General features: G+C 40.2%; 1 protein-coding gene across 5 annotated transcripts in view; it reads left to right on the forward strand.

Annotated features, from left to right (window-relative positions):
• LOC104603372 (ENHANCED DISEASE RESISTANCE protein (DUF1336)) overlaps positions 1-19,563 on the forward strand; it is a 116,444-nt gene that overhangs the window by 34,378 nt on the left and 62,503 nt on the right. For all 5 annotated transcript variants that reach the window (XR_016082266.1, XR_016082265.1, XR_016082264.1 and 2 more), the window contains 5 exons: positions 598-632; positions 16,077-16,177; positions 16,263-16,358; positions 16,514-16,578; positions 17,849-17,920. Coding sequence is in view for 2 of the 5 variants with exons in the window: in XM_088897312.1 (XP_088753438.1) it covers positions 598-632; positions 16,077-16,177; positions 16,263-16,358; positions 16,514-16,578; positions 17,849-17,920 (369 nt within the window). In the remaining 3 variants the exon portion in view is untranslated. The remainder of the gene's footprint in view (positions 1-597; positions 633-16,076; positions 16,178-16,262; positions 16,359-16,513; positions 16,579-17,848; positions 17,921-19,563) is intronic.

The following is a 19,563-nucleotide window of genomic DNA, read 5'->3' on the forward strand; positions in this document are numbered from 1 at the left end:
CTAGTGTCAATCCTATGGTCCTTGACTTCCATTCTCTGAATCAGAGACCTGCTTGCCCTCAACTTTTTGAAGACCGTTCCTTTCTTCCCTATCCCCTCCTTCCTTCCAAACCTTGTGATTGCCCTCCACCTCCTCTACCCCCGCCTCCATCCTAGCTTTACTCGTAATCTTGTAACCCCTGTTCCCAGATCCTTCTCTGAGCTTCCTCCATGTAAACTAGAAACAGAGTCCCTACACTCCTGGCTTAACTCCAGATGGTCTATTGGCCTTTTCCTGATATATTAAATTATGACATTTCTCTATTTGTGTAGAAAGTGCCCCCTGGCAAGGTGCACAACAGCTTAAGAAAAGTGACAAAACTATCCTCAAATACTCGGACAAAATAAATGTGCATTTTCTTAATATTAACCATCTAACTCAATTCTCCTAACTTATTTGATGAAACCATATGTACTATACATGATACATGGAGTAGGTAATGTTAGGATTTTTCTTTGGACCTATCCATATGTTATTTATTTTGTTCATTTTTCTTGAGGGGAGGGGGAGGGGATTTTATATGTGCCTATTCTAAATAATTTCATTTCGTGTTTTTAGGTATAAGAATATTTGAGGATGTGACCAACTTTAAGGTAGCTGCCACCTCATTTGAATTTCATGTATTAGATCTTGTATCATGTGCTTCATGTTTTGCAATATAAAGTAGACTTATCAAATATTTTTTTTGACTGGCAACTTCCAAATTTAATTAAGTGAAAGAAAAATATGTTACATGAGGATTGTGAACCAGCAAAGAGGATTAGCCTCAACTACCTTCCCTACCCCACATTCACATTACAACTACATGTCTTGACTTGTATAAACCCTCTATTAGGGGTGCAATCGAGTCGAGCCAAGCCAAACTTTGGAATGTCTTGGCTTGGCTTGACTAAAATACTAGTAGGTTTGAGTTCAAGTTCGAGCTCGATTCAAACTATATTTTCCAGTTTGAGCTCGGTTTGATTACATATTCAGTGAGCTCGAATTCGGCTAGAAAGCTCAAAAGTGAATATATTTTTATATTTTATAGATATAAATATAAATGCATATGATATATTTTTATAATATATAGTATATTCTTATATTATATATAGAATATAAAAATATATTTTCGTAATATATATATATATATATATATATATATATATATATGATAATCAAAATTGAATTCATTACTCATGTTAAAGTGAGCCGAATAAGGGTAGTTTAGTCATCTTATCTTTGTTAAGTTTTTTACTTATGTGGCAGTCTTATTAGAGACACTCTGCCCCACACTTAAGTAAGGGCAGTTTAGTCTTTGTAAATGTGATTAGAGACTAATAACTATTAAGGGGTCGACTGATAGGGTTTACCCATCAGATTCAACAGTCCCTTCTTTTCTTTCTTCGTCTTCTCTTCTTCTCCCTCTTCTTCTTCCTCCTCTTGCTGGTTCCGGTTACTGTAGCAGCAGTCCAAACATGGTATCAGAGCCATGTTCCTGACCTACTTCAGTTCGTGAAACATCTCAGCAGGGTTCGTGACCTCTCTTCCTTCATTTCTGGGCCGTCAATGGAGAGAACTGGTTCATCCTAGGTCTGAAACACCTCAGCTCGTCTCTCTCTGCTGCGCATAACCTTCTTCATTAAGAAAAGCAGCTTCAGCAGTGAATGGTTGGTTGAGACTCTCAAAGGAAGGTCGGTTATCTCTTCTCCTTGTGTTGCTGGTATTTCTGGGTAGAAAACCTTCAAGAACCTGCTAGTACTGATCAGAACCTAGAGAACTAGGTTCACTGTTGCCCTAGTTCTTGGAGAGAACCCCAAGAACGGGCTGTGTGTACAGTAGCCGAATGGTGTAGGGGCTGCTGTAAGTTGCTGAGTGGTGTAAGGGCTACTGTAAGTGGCCGAGTGGTGTAAAGTGTAATGCAGTGACCTAGCCGAGTTCTTTGTGGTCGTGTAGTGCCCTCTTAAAAGTGTTAAACAGGTCTGTACTGGGTGTAACAGATATGACTATGTGGTGGTGCTTGTGATGCACAATCTTTATTGAGTGGCTGTAAGAGGGCTTGCATGTGATTAGTAAGTGTTAAATTGATGTTTATGTGGTTCGTGGTGTTGTGAAATCAGTAGTAGTGTGAACAGGAACAAGGCATGTGTACCCATTGTTGTGTTTAGGGGCTGCTATAGGAGCTGGAACATCAAACTTCTAATAACAGCACTCAGTTTGTAGCTGAGAATTCAGTTAGAGGCAACGGTGAAAGAGTATCATGGCAGCAATGGGAGATGGGTGTAATGATCAGAAACCTAGTGTGGTGGTTCCCTCTGACTACCTAGGTGTACAGATGACCTCAATTAAACTGAATGGGGAGAACTATGTTCCATGGGCCAAATCAGTGGAAGTTTTCCTCAAGGCAAAGAGGAAAGTGAAGCATGTAAAAGATGATAAATCACCGGCTGACTCTCCAGGGTTTGATGATTGGGAACAAGAGGATGCTCAAATCATGACTTGGCTATGGAATAGTATGGAACCCAAAATTAGTGCCAACTTCATGTTCCTAGATACGGCTAAGGATATATGGGAACATGCTAAGAAGCTGTATTCTGGACAAGATAATACAACAAGGGTATATCAACTTTATCAGGAATACTTTGATTTGCAACAAGGAAACAAAACACTAGAAGAGTACTATGCCTGCATGAAGAATATAAGGAATGAACTCAATGTCTATCATCCCCTCACTCCAGATGTTAAAGTTCAGCAACAACAGAGAGAACAAATAGATGTTACAAGATTCTTAGTGGGGTTGAAATTGGAGTATGAACCAGTTAGAGCCCAAATATCAGGGAGCTCTACTCTTCCTACACTTGAGGAAGTATTCTCATGACTTCGTAGGATTTCTTTGGGACAGACAGAGAATCCCACACAGTCTGATAGATCAGCACTTGTGACAGCTAGAGGAAGTGGACGTGGTACAAGAGGGGGAGGACATGCCTCCCGAGGAGGCCGTGGCAGTTCCATGTTTGGCCGGGGTGGTGGTTGTGACTCAGGGGGAGGCCGTGGCAGAGGGAAGAGTAACTCTGCAAGGAAGTGTACTCGTTGTGGCAGGGAAGGACACACGGTGAATTTCTGTTATGATCTACATGGCCCTCCCTCTAAATGGGCTAATCATGCTGTAGCTGGTGAGGTTGATATCAGTGACAGTAAACAGGCAGACCTAACTCCTCCCACATCTACATCTACTTCTGGGAGGGAGATGGTGAGTGTACCACGTGATGAGTATGAACGGTTCCTTCAAACCACTTCACAGCATACCACTGCCACTCTTGCCCACTCAGGTATTGCTTGCATGTCATCTAAAACCTCTCCCTGGATTATTGACTCTGGAGCCTCTTATCACATGACCGGGACTCCAGGTGTGTTCTCCTCTCTTTCTGAAATTTCCACATCACAAACTATTACACTTGCCAATGAGTCTTCATCTCTCATCTGTGGTGTTGGTAATGTTGACATGGCTTCTCTTTCTTTATCATCTGTTTTATATGTACCTAAGTTTCCATTCAATCTTATGTCTGTTAGTAAAATAACCAAGGCTCTTAACTGTTCTGTTACCTTTTATCCTTCCACTTGTGTTTTTCAGGATCTCACGACGGGGAAGAAGATTGGTGAGGGGCATGAAGCTGGTGGATTGTACTATCTTGACGGTGGTGGATCTTCAATTGCTCTTCAGACTTCACTTACTCCTCTACAGTGGCATTGCCGAATGGGACACCCTTCTCTCAAGGCTCTCAAGATATTAGTTCCGTCTTTGAGTCATTTGTCAGTTTTGCAATGTGAGTCATGTCAGTTTGGGAAACATCGTCGTGTTTCCTTCAGTCCTAGAGTTGAGAGTCGTATGTTGAGTCCTTTTTCTTTGGTTCATTCAGATGTTTGGGGCCCGATTAAAATAGAATCTTATAATGGGTACATGTTGAATTATTTTCCATTTTTCAAAAATTCCATGTTGAAATACATGCACAATTTGGTGTTCCAATCAAGGTTCTCCGTTCAGATAATGGTCGTGAATACTTTTTTACTTCATTTCAACAGTATTTAGAACAGCATGGCATTATTCATCAAACCTCATGTGCATTCACTCCTCAACGAAATGGGGTGGCTGAACGAAAGAACCGTCAACTCCTTGAAACTGCTCGGTCTGTTCTTCATCATATGAATGTTCCTAAACGGTTTTGGAGTGATGCTGTACTCACTGCATGTTTCCTCATTAATCGGATGCCCTCTTTCATTCTTCATGGTCGGTCCCCCTTCTCTATCTTGTTCCCCACTTTATCTCCATTTCCATTAACTCCTCATGTCTTTGGTTGTGTGTGCTTTGTCCACAATCTGAGTCCTGGAATAGACAAACTAGATGCACGCTCCATTAAATGTGTCTTTCTTGGCTACTCTCGGACTCAAAAAGGACACGTGTTATAATCCCATTACTTGAAAGTGCTATGTCTGCCCTGATGTCACCTTTTTTGAGTCTATCCCCTTCTTCTCAAGACCTGAAGCACCTTCGTCTCCACCCTTACTTCCTCTTCCTCTTCCTGTCAGTGATCCAGTTCCAGATGCTGCTATTGGAGTAGACTCATCACCTCATCCAGTGCAGATCACCACTGAATGACCACCGATCCGGCAAGTGTATACACGTCGAACGACACCGGCCCCTCCTCCAGCTTCTACCTCATCTGCGGATCCTGTCATGGCTCCTGTTGCTGAACCCTTAGACCTTGACCTACCCATTGCCTTACGGAAAGGTAAACGCAATTCTACCCTCCATCCCATTTCCAATTTTGTTTCATTATCTCGTCTTTCCACCTCACATCATCAGTTTGTTTCACTTTTGTCATCTATTTCCATACCTAACAATGTCCAAGAAGCTCTTAGTTCACCTGGGTGGCGGCAGGCAATGGAGGAGGAATTTTCTGCTCTTCAACATACTCAAACGTGGGAACTCTCTACTCTCCCACCTGGTAAGCACGTTGTGGGCTGTAAATGGGTGTATACTGTGAAATACTTGCCAGATGATAGTGTGGAGCGTCTGAAGGCCAGACTTGCTGCTAAAGGTTACTCATAGTTGTATGGAGTGGACTACATGGAGACATTCTCTCCGGTGGCTAAGATTGGCTCTGTTCGAGTGCTAATTTCCCTGGCAGTTATGTATGATTGGCCTCTGTTTCAGCTTGACATAAAAAATGTCTTCCTTCATGGTGACCTTGTGGAGGAGGTATATATGGAGCAACCACCTGGGTTTGTTGCTTAGGGGGAGGATGGTAAAGTGTGTAGACTGAAGAAGGCAATTTATGGGTTGAAACAATCGCCGCGTGCTTGGTTCGGGAAGTTTAGTGAGGTGGTGAAGAGTTTTGGAATGAAGCAGTGCCAGGTTGATCACTCAGTGTTCAATTATGACTCAGAAGCTGGGAAGATTTTATTAGTGGTCTATGTGGATGATATTGTCATTACTGGCAGTGACAAATTGGGGATTGGCAAACTAAAGGTATTTCTGCAAAATCATTTTCAAACAAAAGACCTTGGAACATTGAGGCATTTCTTGGGAATAGAAGTTGCCAGGTCAAAACAAGGTGTAAATCTGTGCCAAAGAAAATATGTTCTTGATCTACTGGAAGAAACAGGATTGTTAGGTGCAAAACCGGCTGAGACCCCTATGGAACCAAATGTTAAGTTGAGCAGTGATACAGGAGAAGTATTTGAAGATCCTGGAAGGTATAGACGACTAGTGGGGAAGCTGAACTATCTGACTATCACGAGATCCGACATCTCCTTTGCAGTCAGTGTGGTGAGCCAATTCATGCAGAAACCTCGTATACCTCACTGGGATGCAGTTCTTAGAATTGTAAGATATTTGAAGGGAGCTCCAGGCCGTGGACTATTGTATAAACCAGGAGGAAAACTTGAAGTAGTTGGGTATACAGATGCAGACTGGGCAGACTCTGAGAGAACAAAGCACATAGAGGTTGATTGCCACTTTGTGAGGGAGAAGGTTCTTGCTGGAGAGATAAGCACAGAACATGTGGGCACGAATGATCAATGGGCAGATTTGTTTACAAAAGCTCTAAGCTCAGGGAAAGTGAACTATCTATGTATCAAGCTGGGATTATATGACATATATTCTCCAGCTTGAGGGGGAGTGTTAAAGTGAGCCGAATAAGGGTAGTTTAGTCATCTTATCTTTGTTAAGTTGTTTGCTTATGTGGCAGTCTTATTAGAGACACTCTGCCCCACACTTAAGTAAGGGCAGTTTAGTCTTTGTAAATGTGATTAGAGACTAATAACTATTAAGGGGTCGACTGATAGGGTTTACCCATCAGATTCGACAGTCCCTTCTTTTCTTTCTTCTTCTTCTCTTCTTCTCCCTCTTCTTCTTCCTCCTCTTGCTTGTTCGGATTACTGTGGCAGCAGTCCAAACAACTCAAAAGAAAGATCTGTTACAAATAAGCCCTGAGAGAGGCTCAAGGGGCAGCCTCACTCTTTAAGAACAAATCAGAACTACATGAGATACATGTAACCACTAGTAGAGAGATTATACACAACCACAAAGTTGCCCAGAACAGAGAATCCCTGTTAAATTCTTGTTTTGCAAGAGAATCAGCCATCTCATTAGCCAATCTTCTTATCTATGGGATCCTCACTATCATATTCCTTGTTACCCAAGCCACCTTCTTAAGAAGATCTCTTAAACCCCCGATAGTCGAATCTGGATTCAGCAACCACCCCACAACAACCTGGGAATCGCCTTCAATTATCAGCCTTTCAATACCAAGTTGGCTGGCTAGCTGAATCACCTTCAATTTTCGTAATATATATTATATAGTATATTTTTATATTCTATAATATATACGTAGATATGTATGTATCTCATTTATCAAAAATATATGTATGTGTTTGAGTGTGTGTTAATCGAGCCAAGCTCACGAGCTTTTGAGCCAAACTTTTGGTCGAGCTCAAGCTCAAATAATTAGTTGAGCTTACTCCAAGGTTTGAACTCAATTCAAGCTCGATTAGAATCGAACTCGAATCGAGCCTGATTGAACTCAAGCCTGAACTATTTGATTGCATCCTTACCTCCTATACAGTTGACTAAGATTTATACCCTGTCTTGCCAATTAATCAGCTAGACTATTGGCTGATCAATGGGTCCATAGGAAAGATTCGCAAAATTCCCCCCAGTCAAACTTGTCACTTCATTGAGTTCTTATTGTTGTCAAGTTCCATTGTGTTGCTTAAAAGTCATAATATGATTATCCTCGAATCTCCTTCTACAATGATGTTCTTGTAATTCAACTATTTTCCCATTCTTGGTCCTTGTAGCACAGCTAGTAATTTCACTCTGGTTGAGTTGCTTTGTCCTACATTTCCCAAATAAATAGTCATCATATGCCCTTGGTATTCCTTAAGACACCCCAATTCCTTATTTAACTGGATTCCTCATGCTGCATCCATAAAAGTTTAGCTTAATTAGGGATGCCTGTGGAGGACTCTGATGCATTGCTGTTGAATTCCTTCTTATTTATGAGGAAGCGACCCATAATCATCCTCTAAGAATGTTGTTAACTGAGAAAGGCTGAAATGTACTTGGGCTCTAAACCCGATAGGATACCTTCATTGATATGTTCTCGATCAAAGCTTATTTCATGTGAGATATCTCCTTGACCAGAATTTCTTTCTTCCCTCTAACCTATTTCTCTGTCATTTATCCACAAACATATTTTGAATTGAGTTGGGTTGATGGTGATTGGGACGAAAAATGATTACAGAAACAACACTTTTCTGGAGAGAGCCCCTCCTGCCACGTAAAGTTTTCAGCACCAGATGTGCTCCATCTCAGAACCCTAATCCAGATATGATTATAGTTGCCTCAAATGATTAATCTGTTGGTCCTTACTTGATATCTTCACACATCTCTTCATTTGCCAAGGAATGGGGAAAAGAGAGGGCTATGGGCATCAGGAAGCTGAATGATGGACTTTTTTTATTTATGTTTCACAGTAGAGAATTGGCAGAAAAGATCCTGGAACTTGAACAATCGAAGGAAAGGGAGTTTGACCTTCGACTTGGCTGGTGGTTCCCGGTGGCAGGAGCATTGAGTGTTCAAAGAAGTAGAAGGGCAGTGTGGATTGACATGGTTGGGATTCCTCTTCATTCTTGGAGCATTCTCACTTTTGAGGAATAGGTGATTACTGTGGGAAGTTTTTGATGTTTGATGACAAGAACAGATTGGAAAGGGTAGGATATGGCCACAATGTAAGTGGAGGTGGAGGAGGTCTCAAACATTCCAAATAATTTAGAGCTGTAGTTTGTGGGGGAGAGTTATGAACTAAGGCTTGTAATGGAGGGGGAGGATGGGAGATTCTTAAGGCTGGTTCAGGCAAACACGAGTGTTTCAAAAAAATCAGAGGAAGGGGTTTGGGTTGTTTCAAGGTTTGAGAAAGAAAAAGGAGGTTTTGAGAGTTTTGGGGAAGGGGAGAAGAACTGGGGAGAACTGAAGTGACAACAACATGCAACAGTTAGAAGTTAAGATCCAAGAGGAAATCGATGAACTAGGAGCTAGGGTACTGGTGCAGTTATTGATGTTGGAGTTCCAAAAGGAAAAGAGAGTCAAGTGATGGTGCAGGTTGCTCCCCAGTGAGAGACAGACAACATTCCTGCTTTTTCAGAGAATGGGTCGAAGGTGAGCATGGCAAGAACAGTGGAGAAAGTGAGGGATGATGTCCCAGAGAAGGGGACTGATGCTGGTTTGTGCAACGAACAGGTAAGGCCAACTTATCCAAACACTATTGATGCTTTGGTCAAGTTGAGAGAGGAAGGAAGGCAAACATGAGGGTAGGAGAAAGAAGAGGAGAGGGGAGGTGAGGGAAAGAGGAAGTGTCTGTTTTGGACAAAAGGGTATAGCTTGCAGAATAGGATTTATAATAGAAAAAAGAGGCTTTTGGCGATTTCATTTGGAGACTTTGGTGTGAAGGAGGTAGGAGTGGGAGAAGGGGAAGAAATCTTGCTGGTGTAGAGGGGGATGGATAAGGGGGGAGGCAGAGGTGAAAGGGGGTCGACAATCAAGAAATTACCGAAGTTTCTCAAAATGGAGAAGTGAATATTAGTAAGTTAGTGGAGAAGGAGGTGAAGGTGGGTAAATCACTAGATCTGTTCTTTTGGGGCGGGGAAGTTTTGCAAGAATTGCTTTTGAATAGTTTGAAAGAAACAAAAGTGAGGAAAAAATAGAAAAAAAAAAATGAAAGAATTGAGAAGAATAAGGGCTGGGACAAAGATGGGGCTGAAGAGGAGTTTTTAGGAGAGGAAGAGTGAGGGGTTGAAGACTTGGAATTTTTAAGGTTAGGGAACAGGAGGTTTGGAAAAAGCTGTAAAGCAGGGCTCTGTGGGGTTGATGGAGGGAAGAAGAGTTGTGGCAAGAAATCTGATTTGAAGATACAAATTAGAGGTGATTTGCTTCAGAAATCAAGTCTGGAGAGTTTCGATGTGAGAATGAAGGATGAATGATGGTATGTGGTTAGTGGAGAGCTAAATACAGAAGGGTAACTAGTTAATGGAGTTGATTTGGAGAAAATCCTCTGGGATGCAGTTGAGCTTCAAGAGTGTGATTTTGAATTTTTTATGGTGATTAGTTCATTGTGTCATCTTGACACCCATTAAGGTTGTAATACTTTTTTTTTGAATGAAATATCTTTTTATTTACTCTTCAGAAAAAAAGATCTTCCCTCAATTTTTTGGTGGAGGGAGGAAAGGTTCCAAGAATAGGCTCCTTATATCACTAGGAGAGTAGGAGGTTTCTACTTGCATTCTAAGAGAACTTTCAGATTCTAGAGGCAAATTGGCAGGAGGTTGACAAGTGAAAGGTAGTCTCACAGCTTGCCTTACTCAAGAAGCACATATTAGGAGATAAGTACCAGTCCAATATTTTCTTTGAAGAACATCACAAGTGTAATTAAGGTAAAGTACCTCCCAATAAAAAAGCTCTTATTTATGGGGGGGGGGGGATTGGTGTCTTCAACGCAACCATTACCAGAAACAAATAAACATTTGGAGGCTAGGAAGAAAGGGCATTAAGGAGGAAAGCACAAAGGAATTTTCTAGAAGGGTCAGTCAACCAAATGTTGCATTCAATAGAGGAATTGTCAAGAAACACTCCTTGAAGACACTCAATGAACTCCATACCGAGGGTACCTCATACTCCTTGGTCCTCTTCAAAAGCCAAAATTCCAAACAATCAACATCTTCAACCCGTTATAGGAAGCTTTCCCACTGTAAATCTTGCTATTACTATTCTTGTTTAAGAGCTAACACTAGTAGACTGAACCACTGCTACATTGCCACATGGCATTGTTGCTTCTACATCGACTTCTTCAACCTTTAGCTTCTCCCTCTGTAGTGCTGCTTCCATTGACAATAGTATCCATATAGTACGCCTCAATCCATGATAATGGGCTTCCAAAGCTTTCTGTATCACCAACTACATTTATCCATGCTACTCAAAGTTTGCTCATCTCCTTGGTTTCTTGGAGATTTTGATGATGCCCCGACATAAATCCCCTGTTTTTCTTAGCACATCTTTCTTCCACAAGTTGAAAGGAATACCTACTATTCCAATCTCAACAGTGGTTGATGCATAGCCACTCTCCACCATATTAGTTGTCGGACACCATCTGGCTACAGTTATGTGTCCCCATTTTGACTGTATAGCCATGGATTCAATTTCTTGGTTACTCCTTGTAGTGAAAACTATTGCTTTGTTATCAGCAAAAGGCTTAATCACTGTTGACAACTGGAGAGGTAGGTCTGTTCACCCAATCAGCTATCTTGGTCCATGTAGAAATTATGAGAGATTTCTACCATAGTCCAGGCTTGCTCTCAACCAAACACACTGATACTGCTGCAGTTTTGATGAGCACCACAACTGTCTATTCTTTTGAACCCCATCCCCTTGTCTAGTAGATTCCTTAGGATTGTCAGTGTGCACTGTTATCTTCTATCTGGCAACTGAGGTTTTTCCTTCAAACTCCTGTAGTGTTCTTGAGTGATACTTCTAGTACCCCGGTGCTCATCCTTGGGGGATTCAAATCACTTGCCTCTTGTTTTCCTCATATAACCCTGTAAGCCTCAGAACCTACCCTTAATATTTTCTAAACTTTACATTACTAGCCTTTTTCTTCTGGCTAATAATCATATTTTTCCATGATCTTCTCTGTTCTGTGTAGATGGCTCTATCCATGAAGATTTTGAACCAGGTGACACCTTCCCTATCAAGGAATATCATTCCTCTCCACTTTTCTAAAATCATTAGGATTTCTGCTTTTTCATCTCTTCTAGGGTGAGGAATTTGGAATTAAGATGAAATTCAGGATATAATCTTGTTTTGGAATTTCTTGTAGGATCTTTTCCTAAATTTAGAATTTTCTATTTTATCATAAAAAGGAGAGGAGAATCTTTAAAGGTGTAGATGGACATTTTTTGTGATTATTGTCATGAGGATTTAGGCACTTCTTGTTATATCCAGATGTAGTGTTGTTCCAAGAAACAAAACTTTCAGAGGTGGACAGGAAATGGATAAGGATTATTTGGGGCTATAGGGAATTGAGCTGGACTTTTCCCCCTCTTGGGGAGCCTCTAGAGGGATACTTACAATGTGGGAAAATGGAGAATTGGAAAGCCAAGAGGAACTCATTGGGCAATATTCAATCTCGGTAAAGTTCAAAAGGGAAGTGATAGTAGGGCATGAGTCTTAACAAATGTATATGGCCCTAACTGGTATAGAGAAAGAGAACATTTTTGGGAGGATTTAGCTGCAATTAGAGGTTTGTGGGTTGGTCCTTGGCGTGTCGGAGGTGATTTCAATGTCATTAGATACACTAGTGAAACAAACAACCCCAATCAAGGTATAATCACAAGCATGAGGAAATTTAATGCTTTGGTGGAATCTTTGGAACTAAAAGAACTACCCCCGTTGCAAGCTACCTTTGCTTGGTCTAGTTTTCAGGAGAATCCAGTGTGCTCTAAGTTGGATAGGTTCCTTTTTCAATAGATTAGGACCTTTGGGGCAGCCTAGTTCTGAAAGCGCTTCCTAGAGTGACCTTAGACCAACCATCAAGGGGCCCCCACTCCCTTTAGATTTGAAAATATGTGTCTAGAAGATTCAAAATTTATTGAAAACGTTAAAGAACGGTGGTCAGAAAGTGGGATCAATTTGGAGAACAAGGGACTCAACTTCACCAGGAAATTTAAGTTTCTCAAAGGGAGAATAAAAGAGTGGAACAAGCAAGCATTCAGAAGATTAGAGGATTTAAAGGAAAGAATTACAAAAAGGATTGAAGAGATCAATCTTAAGGAGACTCGGACAGATTGCTTGGCGGAGGATGGCAACACAAAATTCTTCCACTCACTAGCAAATGGAAGAAGAAGAAAGAATTTAATCTCCGGTATTGAGGTTGCAAGACAGACTTTTAGCAGAGAATAGGAAGCTGTTAAGATATTTGTAGACCATTTTAAAGCAATCTTTGCCACCTTAGGAAGGAGAAATGGGGAAAGTTTGGATCTAGATTGGGACAGGATACCTACAACTCACTCAAGTCTCTTAGAAAGGAATTTTAGTCTGGAAGAGATCCATAAAGCGATGTTTTCAATGGAAAGATCAAAAGCTCCAGGCCCAGATGGATTCTCATTGGCTTTTTACCAAGATTGTTGGGAAGTCATAAAAGATGCTTTGTTGGATGTCTTTGAGGAATTTTTTGAAAAAGGAGAAATCTCACTTGGATCAAATGCAATGTTCATTGCTTTGATTCCTAAAAGAAAAGAAGTAAAAGTTTCAAAGGATTTTAGGACCATTGGTCTCATAGGAAGCTTATATAAAATCATTGCCAAAGTCCTAGCTAGAAGGTTGAAATCTTGCATATCGTTAGTGATTTCCCAATATCAAGGAGCCTTTTTGGATGGGAGGCAAAATAGTGAATCAAATTTTGGTGGCAAATGAGTGTTTGGAGGAAAAGAGGAAGAAAGCAAGAAAGGGCTTGATTTGTAAATTAGACCTAGAAAAATCTTATGACATGGTGGACTGGAGTTTCCTTCTTGGATTGTTAGAGAAGATTGGTTTGGGGGAAAGATGGAGGAATTGGATTGAATTAGAAGTTGCATTAGCTCAGTACATTTCTCAATCTTAATAAATGGAGTTGCTAGGGATTTTTTCCCAACTAAAAGAGGTTTGAGACAGGGATACCCCTTATCCCTCTTTTTGTTCACCCTAATTGCCGAAATCCTAAGCCAAATGATCACCAAGGCTGATTTGGACAACCTGATCAGGGGATGGAGGGTAGGAAGAAATGAGGTGGTGGTGTCCCATTTACAGTTTGCAGATGCCATAATAATTTTTTGTGAAGACTGTAATGAGGAAAGAATAAGGAAACTAAGAGATTTGGTCAAAGATTTTCAAAAGATCTCAAGTCTAAAAGTCAATTTGGAAGAGGGTAGCATTCAGCTATGGGCACAAATCCTAGGTTGTGAGGTGAAAGAGTGGCCCCTAAATTACCTTGGCCTACCGTTGGGAAGAAACCCAAGAGCAGAGAGTTTCTGGAAACCAGTCGTAGAAAGATTTGGTAAAAAACTGGCTATGTGGAAAAGGATCTATATTTCTTTAGAGGGAATAATAACTTAATTAAATCCAGTCTAGCACGTATTTATTACCTATCCACCTTTAGGATCCCAGTCAAAATAGCTAAGCAGTTAGAGAAGATTATGAGAGACTTCCTTTGGGAGTCGGGGGAGGAAAGAAAGGATCACTTGATAAAATGGGAGCAAGTATGTGAATCAAAGGAATAAGGTGGATTAGGCATTAGAAATCTGACTAAGAGGAATATGGCCCTACTAGGGAAGTGGCTTTGGAGATTCCCCCTAGAAGGAGATAGGCTGTGGCACAAAGTCATTGAAAGCATACAAGGTTTAGGGGAGAATGTCTGGGATGCAAAGTTGGACTCTCACACTTCTTCAAAATCAGCGTGGAAAGCAATATTAGAGGTACTCCCTTTATTCTTAAACTTCATTCATTTTGATGTGGCATGTGGGAATAAAGTCCTCTTTTGGGTGGATCTTTGGGTAGGTGACATGCCCCTTTGCCAACAATTTCCTATCCTCTCCCTAACAACTTACAAGTTGAGCCTATTGTCACTCATTTCTTTATTGTCTTCTTTGGAGTCTGTTTACTTGGACCGAAACACACCTGATGCTAGAGTTTGGAGCCCCTCCCCTGATGGCCTGTTCTCTTGTGCTTCCTTCTTTAATCTTCTAGTTTGCCCCAATTCTGGGGGTTATCTTTTCCAGTGAAGCACATGTGACATGCTACAGAAAAGGAGGCCAAACTCTTGCCTCTCTCCTCATATGTGTTTTCTTTGCAAGGTTAGTTCTGAATCCTTGCCTCGCTTATTAATCTTTTATCCTCTTGTGGTTTGTCTTTGGGAATATTTCTGTTCTCTCTTTGGTTGCAGATGGACCCCCCCTCCCTCCAGCAAGAAGTGGTAAAACATTTTCAACCCCAACTTCCTGAGACCCAAGGAAAAGAGAGGGAAAATAATTGGAGGGCTTAAGAGCTGCCTTGGTTTGGACAGTCTGAGAGGAAAGAAACAGCAGATTCAATGAGAAAAGCAGGTCCAAGGAGGAGATTGTGGAAGCTATTTCAGTGAGAACTGCTCACTAGGTAAAAACATTGGAAATGTTCAAAGTCTATTCAGTTAAGGATATTATTAGAACTTGGTCTGAAGTGGCATAATCGGATAGACACACTGATGAGGTAAGAATGGACTGGAAGCCCCCATCTGTAAATAAACTGAAGCTAAACTTTGATGGTAGCTCTATGGGCAACCCAGGAAGAGCAGGTATTGGGGGAGTTATCAGATACCATCAAGGTTCAATGGCGGTTTTGTATTCAGGACCAATCGGCATGGGAGATTCAATATAAGCAGAAACTTTGGCATTGTTACAAGGCTTGAGATTAGCACAGCAGCTTGGCCTTAGAGATTTGGAAGTGGAAGGTGACTTATTAGTCATCCATTGGGCAAAGCAGCTCAAGGCAGTACCTTGGAAATACAAACACGCTTTCAGGGTAATTGATGTTATTGCAAAGCAATTGAATTCACATTTCAGCTGGGTGAGAAGGTTTGCAAATGGGGTAGCAGACGTATTAGCCAAACAGAGAGTTGATAGTTAAAATCTTTTTTGGGCAAACTTGTAAAATGTTACCAAAGGGTTCTTGTATCTTCAACAGTTGTATTATCTTTAATTTTCATCTTTAATGAAATCATTTGCTGATCAAAAAAGGACTTGGACACTTATTTTATTTCGCATTTGAAAGATATCTAGAATCATGAAATTGCAGAAGAAAACAAAAAGCTAAGACCATCAGTTGGAAAGAAGTTAAAACTTGTAGATAAGGAGCTTTGCTAAAACTTATTTGAACATAAAATGGTTTGTAGATCACAGTTGATACTAGATGCAAATGGAAGAATATGTCATAGATACCACATTGTGGCAGTCTATGGAGTAGAGAAAGCTAAAGAAATAGGGATTACTAAGCTGATTATTGAAGGTGATTCAAAAGTAGTTGTGGGCTGGCTGAAAAAAGGGGAAGGAATCATATGGAAGTTAAGGAATGAATTCAGGAGTTTCAAGCAGATTTCTAAAGACATGATGATCCAAATAAGGTGGATAAGGAGATCTGCAAACAGTTTGGCTGATGGTCTTGCAAAGCAAGGAACTCAAAGACAATCTATGTTCTGGGCAATTCTGTAAATAGTGAATAGTTTCTGTTTGGGCTTTGTTTTGTGCCCACAACTCTTTGTTGTATCTCTACTTTTTATTCTAATGAATCAAATTTCTGTTGCTGATCAAAAAAAAAAAAAAAGATACCACATTGTGTATCTAGCTACCTGCATTTATCTCAATGTCTGATCCCTGTGGTTTTTATTATATATCCTATAACCATCAACATTTTCTTCGAAAAACCTTTTTACTCTATGTAGAGTGGTAAAGATGTCCTCTTAAAGTCTGTTGGTGTTGTTGATGCGGATGCGGATACAGTCTTTGAAGTGGTTTTGAGCCTTGACCGACATAAGAGATATGAGTAAGTTAAATAAATTTCTTGATTTTCTTTTCTCTTTTTTGAAGTGAAGAGGCTACTTAAGTCCCTCTAAGAATGATATTTGCAGGTGGGATATTTTGACAGGTGACTTAGAGCTTGTAGATTCTGTAAATGGGCACTATGATGTTGTGTATGGGATATATGACCCAAATTACCTAAATCAGTAAGTTTTTACTTATGGATATTCTTTTCTTTTAAAATAAGATGTAGTAGTTAAGTGACCAGCGAGTATAATTATATTCTATTCAGGAAGGTTGTCGAGAACCTTTTTCATTTCCATTGGTCTTCACGTATTACTTAAATATCACACTATTTCAGGTGGAAATCCAAAAAGGATTTTGTTTTCAGCAGGCAATGGTTTCGTGGACAGGATGGGGCATATAGTAAGAATTCTCATTAAGATCATGTTTTTCTTCATCTTTCAGTTTATTGAGAATGAATTTTTTATTTGATAAAAATAAAAAATATACAAGGTGCATGGAAGAGGGGAAGATACAGAGGAGAAAAAAGAAGCCAACTCCAAATAGTAAACTCCCAACAAGGAGGCCTTAGAGCATAGAAAATACAATACAGATCCACGGGCAAACACCACCCAAATCCCAGAAACCACCCAAAAGGAACCTACCAACTTCACCTGCTGCATCTGAACAAAAGCCAGAGCGAGCACCAAACACCCGGTACCAAACATTAGAGCGGACAACATAGCTCCTCACCTTCAAATGTTAACCGACTATTTGCACCCTCCAGAAACAAATAACAACTCCAACCAGAACTCAAAGAACATCCCTCCCACTTTGCTCCATATCCTTTTCTTTAGTAGGGCCCTCTTATTTTCTTCTACTAAACCTTGCATTGTTGCTACTTCATTGCTTCCCTGTCCACCTATGGCCACCCAATACTTTCCACATTAGTGGAAGCAATTAAGCTATTTAAACCTTGGTTGTCCTCCTTTTACTCAGCCAAAAATAATTTGTTTCATCAAATCTTTTGAAGTATAACTCATGATTCATACTTGGATCCCAGAACCTCAGTTCCAATTTGGTACTCAAATCATGGATTTCTAAGTCGATTAATCAAGTACTTTGCAATAAGCCACTCTCTCTTTGGCTTCTTCAAATCTTTTGCCTAAGGGACCACCTAGGATGAGAATGATATACAGACTTCACATTACTAGTTTTTACACATGCATCTCACATGTAAACTATGCTATTTGATTTCGTTTAGTTGGATCCAATAACCAAATAAACAAATCAGAACCTAAATGTGCTGACATTAGAAAGGGCACGATTGCCTGGGAAGCAACGCTAGAGTGTAATAGTAGCTGTGATAATGTAAATTCCTTATACTTGGTTTCTGTCTTTTTCTATTTAAAGGTTTCTGTTTATTCTAGTATTTAGAATTTTGTATACTAGCATCTTGACAATTAGTTCAATTGTGTATAACTTCCTAGATGAATGTACTGTACTTCATACCTCATATTATTAAACTAACTGTCCCAATTAATAAATTACAAATGACACATTTAAGTTGAAACTGAATAAGGTGATCAGATTATTTCACATTCAGTTGAACTGTGTATAGCTTCCTAGATGAATGTACCGTACTGCATACCTGTTTACTTAATTGACAGCTTGTGTGCATTTGTTACTGCAGCTATCTTACAATCTCCAGCCATTCATAAGAAGAGGCCTCCAAGACCTGGTTATCAACGGATCAAAATTATCCGTAAGAATTATCTTTATTAGTTAGAAAGTTGAGGTGAAGCTTGGATGATGATGTGTTGGGAAGTTGAGATCTTAATCTTTTCTGGAAGTGTTTGTATTCTTTTCTGTTTCTCATGTTTTGGTGGCATGCAGGTTTCCTATGAATAGATATTTTCAAATTTGTAGTATTTGACGATACTAACTACTAAGTTTTAGGTAATAATATATATATATATATATATATATATAGTATGTCCTGGGGTATCATACAATGCTGGTTATATTTTGTGATGAGATTATTATGTATGTCTTTTATCGTGTGGTCATGGTGTACTTAATTTTGCTTGGTTCATATATAAAGCTTTTGGAACTTTTTTTTCTGGTCGGGATGATTAGGGGTTCTTCACGAAAGGAATCTCATATAATTAGGTACCAACTTGCAAAAGCATATGAACAATAAGACTTTGATGCTGAATATATCCTCTCAAGATAGATTTTAACTGAAAAAAGACAACTGAAAATAAGGGCTTGCAATGTCTAAGAGAAAATCTTCTAATGCTGTCTCCCCCAGGCATCAAGGAATCTGGATTGGCTTTGTTTCAGTCATAGGGTTGGCTAGCAGAGTAATGGCATCCAGTGACAGGGTAGCTGAGTGGCATTTCTTGATAGGTTTTTGGTTGGAAGATTTGTAGAGTCTTACCCAGAGATTGAAGATGTTGAGGAGTGGGTGTGTTCATTGGTTTGGTATATCACTGCAAACCTGACGTGAGGAGATTCAGGGAGGGAGATTTCCTTCATAGTTCATACTTTAGAAACTGAGGTTCTAGATATCTTAAATCATGGCTGGAAGTTGTCCAACAGGCTGTTGCTTGAGCTCGGGATGTGGAGCCTTTTTCTTGGTTCAATTGAAGCCCCCATTGGCTATGTGAGATGGTGAGAGGGGATCTTCATAGTCCTGCATCACATATGGAATATATGTACTTCTGCTGTGATTGGTAATGCCCTTTCGGGAGGGAGATTGTAAAAGTTGATGCAAATAATCTTATCTGGTTTAAGATTGACTCATTTTTTTATCCTTAGTTAGGGTAATAACCTTCACTTTATTCCCTGAGTGATGAATTTGGGGCCAATGGTCAAATCTATACATTATGAATGGTGGTGTTGTAGAGTGAGGGTGGAAGTGGGCTGAGTTTTATAGATTCCCAGGTTGCTGGGGTACCCCTTAGAAGATATGGAATGATTTGGCTGGAGAGTTGCCTAACAGGCATAGGAGGTCCATTGATCCAGTAGATGGCAGAGATGTGGATTTTGATGTGACTCTTAAGGTGGGAGCCCAGAAAATTCCATGGCTAGGTGTACCAAATCTTTTAGCTAGCTCAGGGGTGCATGGTGGATGTAGGTGGTGCTTCTCTGTCTGGCGGATCATGAGTCTCACTCCAAAATTGTCCATTTAAGGTTCTGACAGTGGTGTGGGAGAGCCGGAGAGGTTTTGTGCCTTATGAGAAACTACTGCCTAAGTGGGCCCACATGATATCTCTCATAAGAAGGTATTTTGAAAGATCACTCCGGAGTATTTAGGAGGAAATAATCTAAGATCGTATATATTTGTGTTAAATGATTCTAGAAGTCTAAAGGGCACGATTCCCTTTATCAGTGACCACACTC

This window comes from Nelumbo nucifera, chromosome 2 (assembly GCF_055504915.1).
Source record: "Nelumbo nucifera cultivar China Antique chromosome 2, China Antique-T2T, whole genome shotgun sequence".
Classification (NCBI taxonomy): Eukaryota; Viridiplantae; Streptophyta; class Magnoliopsida; order Proteales; family Nelumbonaceae; genus Nelumbo; species Nelumbo nucifera.